We start from the raw sequence: 17,569 nt of genomic DNA, 5'->3' as shown, positions 1-17,569 counted from the left end.
GGCAATCAAATATTTAATTTCAATCTCATGTAATAGTTACTAATATACAAGTAACCAAGTAACAGATTCTCACAGACAAACACAGTCATTCTCAAGTAACAATGACTAGTGTACAAGTAACCAGTGCACTTCACTAGATAACAAGGTTGAATATAAAAGTAATAGATTAATATGGACAAATACAGTCATTCAACTATATCAATGCTTCATTCCATGAAATCCCACAAGTAAGAACGGCTAGATGTTTTTAACAAACTAGTTCTTGATTTGGAAAATATTGATGTTACTATTGATGATGAAGATCAAGCTTTATTATTACTGTGTTCTCTACCTAAGACTCATGCCCATTTTAAAGAAAACTTGTTATTTGGAAGATAATCCTTGTCCCTTGATGAAGTGCAGGCTGCTCTAAATTCGAAGGAATTGAATGAAAGGAAAAAGCCAAAGTCCTCAATCAGTGGTGAAGGGTTAACTGTAAGAGGAAGAAATTCAAGAAAGGATAATAGGCATGACAGAAGGAGATCAAAGTCCCAAAACAGAAACAATAGTGGAAATGGATCGAACTGGTTGCTCATCAACAGCTGGCTGACACTGTTCTGAAAGCTGGTGGTCTTCAGTAACCTCTGCTGGATCAGACTGTTCACCCTTCTCTCCATTCTGAACCACTGCCTGTGGAGATCTAGGCTGCTCAGTTTGCTTCCCACTCCTCAGAGTAATTGCCTGAACTTGCTCCTTAGGGTTGACTTCAGTATTACTAGGAAAATTTCCTTGCGGTCTGTTATTAAGCATATTAGCCAACTGCCCTACTTGTGTTTCTAGATTTCTGATAGAAGATCTAGTCTCTGTCATGAACTGAGTTTGAGTGTTGGTGAGGGTCAATAATGCAGCTTGCAATTCATTAGGCCTTTCAGGTGGAGCTTGATTCATTGATTGTTGAGGCCTAGGCTGTTGTGATGAAGAGGCTTGATGCATTGGTGGCTGAGGCATATTATTATGAAATTGACCCTGAAACTGAGGTTGCTGGCCCTGATTATTCCTCCAAGAAAAATTAGGATGATTTCGCCACCCAGGATTGTAAGTATTGGTGAATGGATTATTGAATGGCCTCTGAAAGTTTCCCATCGCTTGAACCTGAGCTTGATCCATCAGAATGTTATTGTTAATACTAATAGGACACTAATCAATAGAGTGAGAACCACCACAAATTTCACACCTAGCTGCCATTTGAACCGCATTAGCAGATACAGTGCTCTGTTGTAACTATTTTGTCAAGGAGGCTACTTGTGCTGTTAGGACAGTGATTGCATCCAGCTCATGCACCCCAGCTACCTTTCTGACCCCCCCATGATCTTTCCTCAGACCACTGATGATTATTTGTGGCCATGTCCTCCAGCAGCTCATAAGCACCAGTTGCACTCTTGCTCATAAAAGTACCACCCGCTGCAGCATCAATAATGGTTCTAGTAGTAGGACATAAACCATTATAAAAATTCTGCACTAACACCCACTGTTCAATGCCATGATGAGGACATCTTCTCAAAAGTTCTTTGAACCATTCCCAAGCTTCATACAATGATTCTCCATTATTCTGGCAAAAATTATTGATTTCTCCCCTCAATTTAACAGCTTTGGAAGGAGGGAAGAATTTTGACAAAAACTTCTGAGCCAAATCTTGCCAGGTAATAATAGAGTTCGATTGCAAAGAGTTCAGCCAACTTTTAGCTCTATCCCTCAGAGAAAATGGGAATAGCCTAAGTGTAATAGCGTCATCACTCACCCCATTGTATCTAAAAGTTCCATACAGCTCCAGAAAATTAGAAAAATGGGTGTGAGGATCTTCATAAGGCAACCCATTAAATTGAACAGAGGATTGCACCATTTGTAGAATAGCTGGCTTGATCTCAAAGTTGTTAGCCTCTACAACTGGTGGGCGTATATTGTTCTGTACTCCCGTCAGAGTGGGCAGTACATAGTCTATTAGGCTCCTCTCAGCATTGTTCTGAGCCTGACCCCCTTGTGCAATCCCAGGAATTAAAACATTCCTGTCATCCCCATCATTCTGTGCCATCTTCACTGACTTCTGGGCTTCCCTCTTGTTCTTTCTGTTTTGTTTGCAAGACTTTTCAATCTCAGGATTCAAAGGAACAAGATTGTCTGCTCCTCTTCTGCTACGCATATAACACAATTCACCTGAGATAGACAAATTAAGCAACTAAACAGATTAGAAACAAGAGAAATTAAAATCAAATTAGAATAAAAATTAATCAGACTGATATTGATAATTCTTTTCAGTCCCCGACAACGGCGCCAAAAACTTGTTGCGAAACTTTTAAGCTATGCAAGTGCACACAGTCGCAATTTGTAATAATATGGTAAAAACCAAGTATCGTCCTCAAGGACTGAATTCTCAATTACCAGTCAATTAATTTCTCTTTCTATTTGATCAATTAAAATTCTTGATTCTTTTAGACACCGCAAAAGAAACTATAATATTCAGAAGCAATAATTAAAAATTAAACAAATAACAAATAATAGCAAAACCTTGGATTGAATTCACTGTAAAACAAATAGGAATCCTAATCTTCTCTACTATCCACTCTATTAATCTTTAATGCAATTACTACTGAAACTCTTCTTCACTGAAATGATAGGTTTGCAAAAGTGTTAACTATTCGAGTTAAGAAATAGAAAACTCGACCTAGTGTGAATTCCCTATATTTCTATGGTAAATTCAAACAACAGGAAGCAGTGAATACAACCTTCAATCACATAAACCAATTTGATACTCTCGTTCTAAATTGAAGTCTATGTCTATTCAATTTTAGCATATTCAAATCTCACTTTTCAGATTTTGATTCAAATTCGTAAATCATATGTAAGAGATGCACAGTCAAATACATACACAATAAACCCAAATTGAATAGATTTCAGAATGAAGAGGAAATAGATAAATGCATTAAATCATAATAGAATTTTAAGAGAGACAATTAGAAAACCTAAACAGAAATTTAGTTCATAAACATGACTAAATCAAACATAAACATAGAATCAAAAGATAAAGAAAAAGAAAAAGAACTCTGAGTTTTCTTGTTGTTTCTCCTCTAGCCTCCTTGCTTAATCTAGGGTTTTTGTCAATCTCCCCCTCTAAAAAAACTGCTAAAGTCGCAACATTATGTTTCTTAAGTAACCCTCCAAAGTTCCAAGTGAAAAGACCAAATTGCCATTCAAAAAGTGGTCAGAAATGTGAAAATCGCGTCACTAGCGCTGTAGCGCTACTTCTGGAGCGCTGTAGCGCTATTAACAGTGGAAAAATGCCTCAAAATCTGGTGCACTAGCGTTGTAGTGCTCTTATTATGGCGCTGTAGCGCTAAAGTCAGAATAGAACGAAACTCGTTTCGAACAGCCTGCAGCATCAGCTCATCGTATTTTGATCATAACTCATTTGATATAACTCCGAATTGAATGATTCAAAAAGCTATGGAAAGCTAAGAGAAATATCTAAAAATTCTATTTCTAGAAGTGTTTCCATAAAGTGAATAAATCATGGTAAAAATGCGGCTTGAAGTATCAGACTTGCGATATAGAGCATAAACGACGTGTGTTGAGCATCTTCAATGTAGTATTTTCCACACATAATGTCTTGAAACTCCACAATCAACACGAAATCCATCTTATTTATCATATTTAACATGTTTCTTCTCATTTCACTCCATATTATGTACTTGACCATTAAAGCCTGAAACAAGAAGAAAACAAGCATAAATCTACGTTAAACAATCCTAAATAACTAAAAACATAACATAAAACAATCTCTAAAATGAACCTAACAGCAGGTATGATAATTGTGTATATTTCAAGTTCCATTCTAACAATGATTTTGTTATATTACTGTTATATGTTGATGATATTCTAATAACAAGTAATAGTAAGTAAGAGATAGAAAAGGTAAAAGAAAAGCTAAGAAGGGAATTTGAGATGAAGGATCTTGGAGCTGCAAAGAAGATCCTGGGAATTGAGATTAGCTGAGACAGGGAAAGGAAACTACTGTATTTGTCTCAGGAAATATATCTCAAGAAGATCCTTAGTAAGTTTGGTATGTTTAATTCCAAACCTGTAATAACTCTAATATCTCAGCAGTATAAACTGAGTGTGGATCAAGCACCAAAGACCAATGAAGATAAGGAATATATGGATAGTATACCATGTAAATATTGTGGGATCTCTAATGTGTGCTATGGTTTGTACTCGTCCAGACATAGTTTATGCAGTGAGTATTGTGAGTAGATTTATGTCAAATCCTGGAAAGTCTCATTTGCAAGCTCTAAAGTGGATTCTTAGGTATATCAAAGGATAACTTGGAAGAGTTTTAGTTTATGGTGGAGCTAGAGGGAAGAGCAGAACAACTATTATTGAAGGGTTTGTTGACTCAGACTATGCTGGCTGTCTTGATACAAGGAAGTCACTCACTGGCTATGTTTTTACTGCTTTTGGCACTGCTTGTTGAGAAACTTATACATGATCTTTATTTATTTTCATGTATATCTAATATTAAACAAATTAATACGAGATAGCCTAAAACATGTTTCTAAAATTGAATTCAAAGAGAAACAAAGAATATAATACTTACAGTATACGCAGCGGAATGAAAGAATCCTTCCTTCAGTTTCTCTAACTCTTTTATCCTCTCTGTCGCAGAGTATTATCAAGAAACTGAACCGATCTTCTATTTTCTTCACAATCTTCCAATGTATCCTTAGAATCACCTAGACTAGTGTGGGCAATTCTCAACACATGAGATGGATATAGAGAGAAGAAGAGAAAATAACAAAGAGGCTTAGAAAAAGACTTGTGTTTAGAGAGAATCTAAAACTATCAGAAAACCAGTGATTAAACTTATGTTTTGACTTCTCTCTAAGCACTCTTTTTATAAATTCAATTAGGCCATTTAATTTAATTAAAAAATCAATAAAATAATAGCCATTTTAAAGCCCTATGTCGAAATTATCATGCCTGTGAAATTTCCCATTTGATTATAAGCTCATTGGACTTAAAATCAAGGCATGTATTATTTTATATTGATTTAATTAATTAAATAATTATTTAAATCATTTATCAAATTAATTATTTATAATTTGAACTTTGATTTAAACTTATTTATTAATTTAGATATCAATTTATCTTAATTAATAAATCTGCCATAATTTCTCTTTTTATCTCAAAATTACATAACTTTGTGAAACTATCCAAAATTGACCTGGTCAACTTTGATAATTCTAATTGATAATTAAATCAATTAATTGAGACTATCTAGATGGTTTTATCCAAGGTACAATGGGGACCATGGGCCTATGAAATCAAGCTCCAATAAGTTATCATAAATCTAACAAATAAATTTACTAACTTATTAATTCCTCGTGACTCCACTATAGACTCGGAATTGCACTCTTGAATCCATAGAACGCTCCATAACAAATATAGATATGCTATTAATTATCCATTGTTACAACCATAATTGTCACTCAATCCTCTATAGACGGTCTACAATGAGATAGGACTAAAATACTGTTTTACCCCTCATTGTATTTTATCCTTAAAACACTTAGTTCCTTGTAAATGATATTTCAGTAAACTAATTTAATTACTGAAATGAGATCTCTATCATTTAACACCTTGAACCAAACTAAAAGGAAACCATCGTTTCACTTCTTCATCAGAAGCTATAGATGTTCATATCTATGATTAACACTCCCACTCAATTATACTACCAAGTTCCAAGATGTAAGTATGGGCTAGTCCGTAGGGTAAGCTGGTAACAAACAAGTCAAAGAACTCAAATAATACAATCAGTTATAATACTAACCACTCAGAAATGAGATTGAATTGACATATGGTCAACTATATGATATGACTAGAATAGATAATAACGGTATGTTTACTTATCTTATCAACTGTCAATATCAGTCCAGTCCGATGTAACAAATACATCCGATCTTATCTACTTTGCTAATGTTCTAGAAAGAACATAACACTGTAATGTGTAAGTAGATCATATCGTAGATTGGCAAGTCAATGTAAATCTTGTGCACTGACTAATCTTAGGACTAACTTGTTTTGAACATATAATCATATTTATATTCCACTGTGATTAGGTCACTATAAATAAGATTAGCTATATGCTCAGGATTTAATAGAAGTTTATATTATTTAAATAATCATGAAAATAAAACATGTGAGCAAAGTGATTGACCAAGTCAAAAAAATGATTTCTATTCTTTTATTGATAATAAAATGAGATTACAAAGAATTTGGGTTTTAATTAGGGCATAAAACCCCATCACTGCTATCAGTTGGAAAGCAAACTTGCAAAAGGTTGTAGCCTTATCTACCACTGAGGCAGAATACATGGCACTCACCGAAGTTGTTAAGGAAGCTCTATGGTTGGGAGGCATTGCTAGAGAATTGAAGTTGCAGAACCAAGTCATCACAGTTTATTGTGATAACCAAAGTGCCATTCACCTGTCTAAGAACCAAGTCTATCATGAAAGGACAAAGCATGTAGACATTAAACTACACTTTTTCAGGGAAGTTATAGCTCGTGGATCAGTTATAGTTGAGAAGATTTCTACTAATCATAACCCTTCAAATATGATCACCAAAGTTCTTCCAAGCAGTAAGTTCTTTCACTGCTTGGATCTGATTCAGCTGAAAGGAGATTAAGCCCTTTAGGGGGCTTGAAGTGCATCCACTAAATCTAGAAGTGTTACTAATCCAAGGTGGAGATTTGTTAGTTATTTGGCTCAGTCAACATTCTTTTATAACATCCTTCTATCATTTGTAAATCTGTTTTGACAGTTAATAGTCAGTTGCTACTACTATATATATAGCTTTTATTGTATAGTTTTATATGATTTCCAGAAACAGAGAAAAACTTGTAATTTGAGAGATTATGTACTAAAAGAGAGAGTAATGAGATCTGTACTCAAAAAAAGTTGAAGATCAAGTTCTAATAAAAGTGACTGCCCGTGGATGTAGGTTAGAGTTGTCTTGGCTCTAATTCGAACCACATAAAAGACTGTGTTTTTCATTGTGTTTTTCCAGCTCTGTTTTACTGATTTGTTTGTGAGTTATTGTGACTTTTAACTTGGTTGTTTAGTTGTGATTCTTGGAGGTTTGTTTTCTGTGGTGAACTTCTTTATTGATCCCTACAATCTTAGCATTATCGAACTTCGAAAATGCATCTTAAACTTCACAACTTACAAAATTTCATAAATTGAAGCAATGTCCACTGCAAATTTCACTAATTTCTACATTTCAAGAAAAAAAATTGCCCGAATAAATTCCAAACATCAGAAGTTTCATAACTACCCAAAGTCAAGATTCATGCAAATATCTTAACTAGTAATTACAAAATGAGGATTTTTGCCAAAAGAAAACCAACACCGAGAGAGATAACAACATACGAGTTACAGATCGAACAACTCTTTTCTCCAACTTGGACACTACAAAAGGCGAAACCCACACAGCCGAACACTTTAAACAGTACGTAACCAGGTTCCACTCACAACCCACGAAGCCACTCCAACGATATCTCAATAAAAAAAACCATAACGTTATTTCTTAGTCAAACCAATTGGAGAGGAATAAGCCTTTTTTTTATCTTGTTTGCTTAAACAAATTAAAAACAAACTAAAGAGTAAATGGCAATCGGTACCCAGTTAAAAGGGGTCTCCAAGGGTATATATGTACTTTTGTATCACTCAATTAACAAATTCAAATCCAACCATCCAACCTAAAAATTAACGCATCTTATGACTCACAACACTTATTGGACTAAGTCCTAAAAATCTCAACTGATGGACTAAAGAATTGCCCAAAAATATATATATATATTAAAATAAATATTTTTTCTCCACTAACAAACCGCAAATGTTCACTTAATGGTTTTTTTACTTATGTCATTTTCTTATCAATGGAAAAAGTAACTAGGGAAAAAGAAATAATCTTTCAAATGTTGACTTATTGGTTTTTTTTAATATATGTTAAAACCGAAGCATAGTTGGTTTTATCTGCTTGTGTTAGGTTTGTGTCAGGTTTCTTTAAAAAAACAAAAAAAAATTATAAACCGTAACTATGCGGGCGTTCCAGAACCTACATATATAATTAAGACAAAAGTAAAATTATATATATATATATATATGTCAAGTATTTTGTTGTACTGACTATAATGAATTATACTAGAAGTAGTTTTAAGAAAGATGTGGGATGTGGTTGATCTTGGCCTGGTATCATTGGTTGTTATAATTGTGAGCCACTGGTTCTATACATGGCGAAACCCCAAATGCAAAGGCAAGCTTCCACCTGGTTCAATGGGTATCCCCATCATTGGAGAGACCATCCAGTACTTTATACCCAATCCCCCAAAAGCACCCTATGACCTCCAACCATTTTTCAAAAACAGAATGGCAAGGTACGTACGTGGTACATGTATATATATACATATGTGTGTGTGTGCATATATATACACGTTATAATTGATGTTTTAAATCTTGTTAAATTATTGTTTTTATGTATATATATATATATATATAGATATGCAACGTTGTTTCGTACTAGCTTAGTTGGACGGAAGGTGATAGTATCGACTGATGCTGATATCAATTACCATATCCTCCATGAAGAAGAGAAATCTTTTATTCAATGTTACACAGAGAGTTTTGTGGAGATTGCTGGGCATGATTCTTTTCTGGAGCAACATGGAACCATTCACAAGTACCTTAAGAATTTAGTTCTGCGCATCGTTAGCCCTGAAAACTTGAAGCAAACTCTGTTATCGGAATTGGATCAAGCTATTTCCACTCGTATGCGTTTATGGGCTACTCAAGACATTGTAGATTTGAAAATAGAATCTTCAAATGTAAATATAATATATATTTATATGTATATATTCTGTATATGCATGTGTTTATGTGTTACAGTGTAAGATAGCTGGTTAATTGGATAGTATATTATGTCTTGAAACTATAAATATATATATATGTATATATTTGTAGACATGAATATTTATAGTTAATAATCCTTCTATACTTGCCCCATTATATTTAGAATTTCACAGAAATTTTTCAAAAAATGTTTTTGTCTGCTTTCTTTTTGTTGATGGGGTTAGATTTACATTGTATACTAGATATAAGCAACGTACAATATTCACGTTTGCTTAGTCGTATTTATAAAATTTATTAATTATTTTTATTAAATTTACATTAATGTTATATAAATTTTGAAATAAATAATCTATTTTAATTAAATAATTTATTTATTTTTGTTTAAGTTTATGTTTGTTCTAGATTTTGAATTCGGAAGTGACAACAAAAGATTATATATTATATGTGTAATGTAATATTAAATATTATACGTGGATTTTAAATTTAAATTTCTTGCTAGTTTTTTTTTTTTTTAAAAAGCAACACAGTAGATTATATTATATGTTTAATATGATATTATTTTAATAAGTGGGTTTAAGTTTAATTAAATTTTATTTAAGTTATAAAACATACGATTTTATTATTTTTAAATAATTATTATTGTAAAATATCTCAAAAATATCATATTTTAATTTTTTTAATTATTTATTATTTTAAAATAATTATTATTGTAAAATATCTGAAAAAAATATCATATATTAATTTGTTTAATTATTTATTATTTTTAAATAATTATCATTGTAAAATATTTTTTTTTAATTTTTTTAATTATTTATTTTATTTTATTTAAATTTAAGTGTTTACAAACTACCTTTAAATATAAAAATATTCTGTTAAATATAAAAATATTTCATTAAAGTTAATATTAAAAAATAAAAAAATATTAAAACAAACAATTTCCGTTATTTATAAAAAATATATATACATATAATTTTCCCTGACATCATATTTTTTTTCTAACTAAAGTAAGGATGTTGTATTATAAATATGTATATATTAATTATTTTTAATTGAAATTAATGCAGCTGCTTTTCGAATACTTTGGAAAGAAGATCATCGGTTATGATGAATCGAAAGATTCAAAGAAACTCAAACAGAACTACAATGCGTTTCTGGATGGACTTGTATCATTCCCAATAAACATCCCAGGAACTGCTTATCATGCATGTTTAAAGGTATATATAGACTTCTCTCTTCTGTATAATAATAAGTGTGTATATAACGAAATTTTTTTTATTTTAACGATTTTTTTTATTGTTAACTTCAACGAAATATTTTTATATTTAACAAAATATTTTTATATTTAATTATAATTTTTAAACACTTAAATTTAAATAAAATATAATAAATAATTAAAAAAATAAAATAAGATATTTTACAATAATAATTATTTAAAAATAATAAATAATTAAACAAATTAAAATATGATATTTTTTAGATACTTTATAATGATTATTTAAAAATAATAAATAATTAAACATATTAAAATATAATATTTTTTAAATATTTTACAATAATAATTATTTAAAAATAATAAAATCATACGTTTTATAACTTAAATAAAATTTAATTAAACTTAAATTTACTTATTAGAATAATATCATATTAAACATATAATATAATTTACTGTCAATTAGCAACAAATTACTTTTTTAAAAAATCTAGCAAAGAAACTTAAATTTCAAATTCACGTATAATATTTAACATCACATTAAACAAATAATATATAATCTTTTGTTGTTACTCTCAAATTCAAAAACTAGAACAAACATAAACTTAAACAAAAATAAATAAATTATTTAATTAAAATAAAATATTTATTTGAAATCTATATGACATTAATAAAAATTGAAAAGTTTTATAAATAAAACTAAGCAAACATGCATATTGCACGTTGATTGTATCTAGTATATATATATAAATATATATATAAGACTTCTCAATGGTTAATTACTACTCATAGATGGATACTAACAATTATAATGATGTGGCAACATAGTAACTTGGTATAGCAAGTCATTAACACGTAAATATTTTTTTTACATTAATTTCAAATTTTAATATATAATGCTTAAATAAGATTTTTTTTAATTTTTTAATTTAATAAATATGTGACCGTCATGTAATATTAATTAACAACTATAAATATGGATCATTAATATTAATCTAATGGTTAATATTAAAATAATAATTCATAAATAATACGCACGAATAATGCCCCGTATATATACATAAATATAGATAAAATAAGTTGTTTTCTTTCAATACATATATAATATAATAAGTAAGCCACATGCAACTCAATTTTTTTTAATTAAGTAGAGACACCAAGAATTTTAATTTAATATACGTGCTCCCCAGAATTTATTTTATCACATGTCCTCCTAAAGTTTTTTTTTTTTTTTAGATTTTAAGACAAATTATATATATATATATATATAAAAGGGTGCACTTTTAATAGTTACTACTCGTAGATGATTACTTTAATATTAATCATTGGATTAAGATCAATGATCCATATTTATAGTTGTTAATTAATATGTCTAAAAATAAATTATGATATTTTCAAATTTTTGGGATGATTAGGTGATGAAAAACGTGTATTTATTTTGAAAATTTAATATTGTAAACTTTTCATTTTTTAAATACATGTAAATTTCTAAATATTGTCAGTGTCTTTCATTAGTTGGAAACAACATTAATTATAACAAAAAAAATAATTAAATTTGAAATTAATATAGAAAAAAAATATTTACCTATTGGTGACTTACTATACCAAGTCACTATGTTGTCACATCATCATAATTGTTAGTACCCATCTATGGGTAGTAACCATTGAGAAGTCTTCCATATATAAAATGAATGTATAAATATACGTAGAAAAATAAACTTATAGTATCATTTTTGAAAGAAAAACAAAATAATTAAAGCTAAGTTTAATTTATTGGGTATCTATATTAATTTATCTATTTTTCTTTACAAGTTTTAAATAAGTTGTATATATTTTTTATTGGCAAACTTTGAATTTATATATCCCTAAGTTTTTTTTGGGACAAAAAATTTACCCCAATTTTTTAAGTGGTTGTATTTTTTCTCCTTATAGTACTTTCATTTTATCTAGTTAATTAATTAATTTTATAAAGTCGTAATATACATCAATTTTAAGATAGTGGTGTGTACATCTTAAGATAATAAGAAGTCATATATATTTGTATATTAAAAGTAAAAGCAACGTGCAATATATGTTTACTTAATTTTATTTAGAAAATGTATTAATTTATTTCTATTATATTTTTTAATTGTCATTTAATTTTTTTTATAAATAAACAATGTCAAATATTATAAAAAATGACATAAACATATTATTAAAAATTAAGCCAAAGCATTTTTTATAGTTTTTTTAAAAAATATGATAAAAAAAATGACATTTTTTACATATAAAAATATGGAGCATTCTAGTTTTAAAGTAAATTATTTAATGTTGTTTATTAGTTTGAAATTTAGTGTTCATATAATTTAAATTTTGGTATTTTTTATGTTTTGATTTATATACTATATATGGTGATTCTAGTTTTAAAATGAAATATTTTTTAGAAAAAATATTCAATATAATAAAATATTCAAAAAATTTTAATTAAAACTATGAATTTAAAAAGTTTGTTTGATCAAATTTCGATTATTTAATTTTAAAATTTTTTAAATTAGCAAAAAGTTATATATAAATATATATTATTTAATTAATGGTGAGAATAATTAAAATAAGTAATTTCTCATTAAAAAATAAACAACAAAATAATAAATATGTATACTTGGATAAATAAATTACACTAAATGATGACAAAATAAATAATTAAAAAAAAAGAAAATAATAAATTTAAACACATAAATATTGTTCGGTTATATATTTTTGAAAACATGTATAATTAATAGAGTAATTTAAATATTTTGATATGAAATTTTCTAAATATGGGATAATAAATTATTATGGCTCATTTATTACTTTTTATTTTTATTTTTCAATTTATTTACTTTATTTAGATGATTTTCTTATTGTTTTATTTTTTTTACCTTATTTAGATAATTTTAAAATTAGTTGTGTTAGAAAACAATAAAAAAAATATTAAATCTAATTGGAACCAACAATTTATGTTAAACTCGCATTTATAATATATAAAATTATATTCGCTATATATACATATTTATATTTATACAACTTTTGTTGAGTTTTCCACTATATATCATCATGAGATTAATTTTAATATATTTGGAAATTATAGGGTCGCAAGGAAGCAATAAAAATAATCAAAAGTATATACGAAGAGAGAAAAACATTAAAAAAATGACCAAGCTATTGAAGGTGATTTTTTGGATCATGTAATTGGAGAAGTAAAGAAAGAAAATGCACTTTTGAGTGAGAACATGGTAATAGAGATGATCTTCATGCTTATCTTTGGTTCTTACGAGTCTACGTCAACAATAATTGCCTTAGCAGTGAAATTTATTTTTGATCATCCTCAAGTGCTAGCTCAACTAACGGTATTACTTACTTCATATACAAATTAATTCATTTCTTTATTTTAGTAATTATTTAATCATCCATGCATATAAATATATCATATCAATAATAATTATTTTCTTACAGGAGGAGCATGAGAAGATTATTAACGATCGTTCCAACAAGGATTCTGGGATTACATGGCATGAATTCAAATCCATGAATTTTACACATATGGTGATATCATGACTTATTTTAGATTTTTTACTTCCTTTTATTATTTATTTATTTATTTATGTCTGTTTTGGGATATATTCTTTCTAATAATCTCATACTCTGTTTTTGGTACGCACGAAATTTATGTTCTTCCATTTGTAATTAATTATGCAGGTTATAAATGAAACAATTAGGCTTGCAAATCTTGTCCCAGGAGCCTTTAGAAAAGCTCTAATGGATGTTGAAATTAACGGTGAGTCCCTTTAATTTGTCAAATATGCATGCATTTAACTTAGTTAAATGATATTTCTTCAAAGTTAATTGCGTTCATAGGATCCGCCACTAATTTTTTTTAAAGAGCATATATTAAGCTAAAAATATTAACGTTTATTAAAACCTGAATTACGAAACAAAATTAGAGTGGTTAGAAAAAGAAAAAAATATTAATTTATGAGTGTAGTTTTATTTTTTTCTAATGAATATATATATATATATATATTCTCAATAATCCTCTTTCTAAAATTGGAAAATATATAAAATTGAAGTAATTCAAATTTAAACCATATGTACATGTCAGGATATACAATTCCCAAAGATTGGCTAGTTATGGTGGTTCCATCAGCTCTTCATTTGAATCCTGAAAATTACAATGAGCCAAACAAATTTAATCCATGGCGGTGGAAGGTAACATATGTAATTTTATAAATACATGTAAATTATTTGTTGATTCATATTTATATATTTAGTGTTATAATCAATATTCGTCTTGTTTAATCATATGTATTATTCTTTCAACAAAACAGGGAAAGAAATTACATGTAGGGTCCAAGAAATTCATGCCCTTTGGCTGTGGTATAAAACTGTGTGTTGGAGCTGACTATGTAAAGCTTCAAGTGGCCATCACTCTTCATTATTTAGTCTCAAATTATAGGTATATCTAACTATATATATATATATATGTACGTGTATATGTATATGTATATTATAACTAATTAATTATGTGTGTTCAAATGAATTGATTATTGATTTGTTGGAAACTATATATTAGGTGGACAATAGTTAAAGGAGGAAATATCATTAGGAAACCGGCTGTGGTGTTTCCTGATGGATTACACATCAAAATCTCAGAGAAGAACGAGTAAGAAGGGCTCGATCTAGGGGAATACGTACTGGAATATTGAAGCACCAGTACCCTATTCAAAATATATATATAAAAATAAAAATGTGGTTGAATGTTTGTGACAGCTGTGCATGTGCGTATATACATATGTGCTCCGAACAATGTGGCTTTGAATTTATTCCCGTTTGGAACAAATTTTATTGTGTCTTTGGATTATTTCGTTTTATGTATTTTAAAAATAATAGTATATTTTGAATTTGAATGTATGTAAATAGATTTTGAATAATTAATAAGCATTCCACTATTTAATCTGATTAACATTTTCCTTTATAAAAATATTGTTGTTTCCATATATATTTTTTATGTTAGACTTTTTTTCCCATCTAGTATATATGATCATCTTTGATGAAGGTATACACATATTTGTAATTTGATTTTGTTTGAAGACTATATAAAGTGTTGTGAATTGACACAATTAACCTGTTTCTTTTTATCATTTTAAATTTGTAGAAAATTTATTCTAGTGTAGGTTTTCAGTAATAACTTTTTGTGCAGCTTTTTTTACTGTTTTAAAAAATATTATCACGATAGTTGGTGTAATGTATTAGTGCACATATCATTATTCATTTTCTAAAACGAACAATAACTATGGGATATGATGAAGTAAGCGAAATTACAATAAATAAACTAACATCTTCCCGTTAATAGTGAAACTTATGTGTCTATTTTAGTTTATTTTATTACTGATCTTTTTTTTTTTTTTTAAATGTTTATTTATTTCTTTTTTTATACCTCTTTGATTTTTAAAATTTGTTAGAGTATAGCATTTGTCATTATTTCTACACTTTCTTTGAGCAACCCCACAAAATTTCTGAGAGCAAAATTGTGATGCATATACTTGATGTAGCATAGTCAATTAGTGACTTAATTAACCCCATCATTTGGGGGCATTTTGCATTTTTCTAGAGCCCCGTGAATTAAACCACAGCTTGTTCCAAATTAAAAGCTAAACATGCAGAATCAAGGAAACTGAAGTGAATTACCTTGTCGTGATATAAGACATTTAGAGTACTTTCAATAGATATTCTACTCCATTCTTTAAAATACATCCCCAAAACACTTTTTTTTTTTTATTTTACCTCTAAGTTTTACATTATACTATACATCAATTTCTCTATATATTTATCTACATCATTTAAATATTATATCTTTAAACATATTTTATTAATTAAAGTAAAATAAAATAATTAAAAAAGAAATAATAAATATATATTAAATGGGAGAGAGAAAGCTTATAAAGAAAAATGATAATATTAAAATATTGTATAAAGGATATGTAAATGTTATGTAAATGTAGATATGAATTAATTGGAGTTTGTACATAGCTATTATAAATATATGTATAAAGGAGCTGATGGAAGATATTTTTGTGAGTTTTAGCTGAATATTATAGAGAAAATGTATTACAAAATACATCACCAAACCATATTTTTTTATAATTTACCTCAAACTTTTACATTATACCATACACCAATTTTTATATTTTTTCTCTACATCATTTAAATATTATTGTTGACCGCATTTTTGGCCAACGACGTGTGAACGTCAAAAACGATAAAACCTTCAAGAGAAAATAAACGACACAGACGATTTTATAGTGGTTCAGCCCCAATGTGTTGGTAATAGCCTAATCCACTTAGAGTTGTGATTATATACCTGCACTCAAAATCAGATGAACCTGAGTCAACTGAGTTTCTTTAGTGCAGATTAGAAGAATACAAGAATTCTCTCAAATACAAGTATTCTCTCTCTAGAAAATTCGGATCAAAAGTTCAAAAGTCCTCTTTATGATGCCATAAGCCTTGTATTTATAGGTTCAGGATCATACAGATGATATCCCCATAATCGGGATATTTTATTATTCTAGTTATATTAAAATTACAATAATATTCAAAATATAACAATACACTAAATTTGTGGGATAAATTGAGAGATTCTCGCGTATGCCAAGACCGAATCTTGTTGAAGTCGTTTCTGGGAATCTTGACGTAGTCCTGCTCTATCTAGTCGATCCATATCACATTCAGTCTGGTCGGCCAAACCTTTACTAGGCAGACACGCACTTAATTGGGCAGACATGCACTTGACTACACGCACTTAACTGGACAGACATGCACTTGATTGGGCAGTCGTGCACCTGACTGGGCAGTCATGCACTTGACTGGGCAGACATGCACTTGACTGGGCAGACATGCACTTGACTAGGTAAACATGCACTTGGCTAGGCAGACTTGCACTTGGCTGAGCAGACATGCACTTGACTGGGCAGACATGCACTTGGCTGGGCAGACAGGTCATGACTGGTCGGACATGGTCATGACTGGTCGGGCATGGTCATGACTGGTCGGATATGGTCATGACTAGGCAGACAAGGTCATGCCTGGGCAGACAATCATATGACTGGTCGGACAAGGTCATGCCTGGTCGGTCATGACACTTGACTGGCCAGTTAAAACTCTTCATTGGTCTACCGGGTTACTCCTAAGCCAGATCACTTTATCACAACTCTGAGGAGCCAATATATTTATTGACTATTAACGTGTCGTTTACGGACCATGCACTGCCACTTGTCACCTCTATTGCCACGTCATCGATCTCCAATTTTTGGGGATAACATTTGCCCCCAAGTTTATTATACGATTTTCTTGTATGATAAACTTTTCTTCTAGCAAAATGTTCTTGAGGTCATTCAAAAGCTCC

General features: G+C 29.3%; 1 protein-coding gene and 1 non-coding gene across 2 annotated transcripts; both read left to right on the top strand.

Annotated features, from left to right (window-relative positions):
• Window positions 1-1,514: 1,514 nt before the first annotated feature.
• On the top strand, window positions 1,515-1,621 carry LOC133798856 (small nucleolar RNA R71). Its single transcript, XR_009876073.1, has one exon. It is a non-coding gene; the product is annotated as a small nucleolar RNA R71 (small nucleolar RNA).
• Window positions 1,622-8,255: 6,634 nt separating this feature from the next.
• On the top strand, window positions 8,256-14,831 carry LOC133795231 (cytochrome P450 87A3-like). The gene is made up of 8 exons (XM_062232686.1): window positions 8,256-8,467; window positions 8,590-8,914; window positions 10,004-10,153; window positions 13,621-13,710; window positions 13,864-13,942; window positions 14,267-14,373; window positions 14,493-14,620; window positions 14,738-14,831. Exons 1-8 carry the CDS (start codon window positions 8,256-8,258, stop codon window positions 14,829-14,831), a joined length of 1,185 nt encoding a protein of 394 aa, XP_062088670.1.
• Window positions 14,832-17,569: the final 2,738 nt, after the last annotated feature.

This window comes from Humulus lupulus, chromosome 8 (assembly GCF_963169125.1).
Source record: "Humulus lupulus chromosome 8, drHumLupu1.1, whole genome shotgun sequence".
In the NCBI taxonomy this organism is placed as follows: domain Eukaryota; kingdom Viridiplantae; phylum Streptophyta; class Magnoliopsida; order Rosales; family Cannabaceae; genus Humulus; species Humulus lupulus.
This window is presented reverse-complemented; position numbering and strand designations above follow the sequence as displayed.

Coding starts and splice junctions, on each gene's coding strand:
- LOC133795231 (XM_062232686.1), top strand. CDS start 8,256: ATGTGGGATGTGGTTGATCTTGGCCTGGTATCATTGGTTGTTATAATT. Junction 10,154..13,620: donor CTTATCATGCATGTTTAAAG/GTATATATAGAC, acceptor ATTTTCTTACAG/GAGGAGCATGAGAAGATTAT. Junction 14,374..14,492: donor TTAATCCATGGCGGTGGAAG/GTAACATATGTA, acceptor TCAACAAAACAG/GGAAAGAAATTACATGTAGG.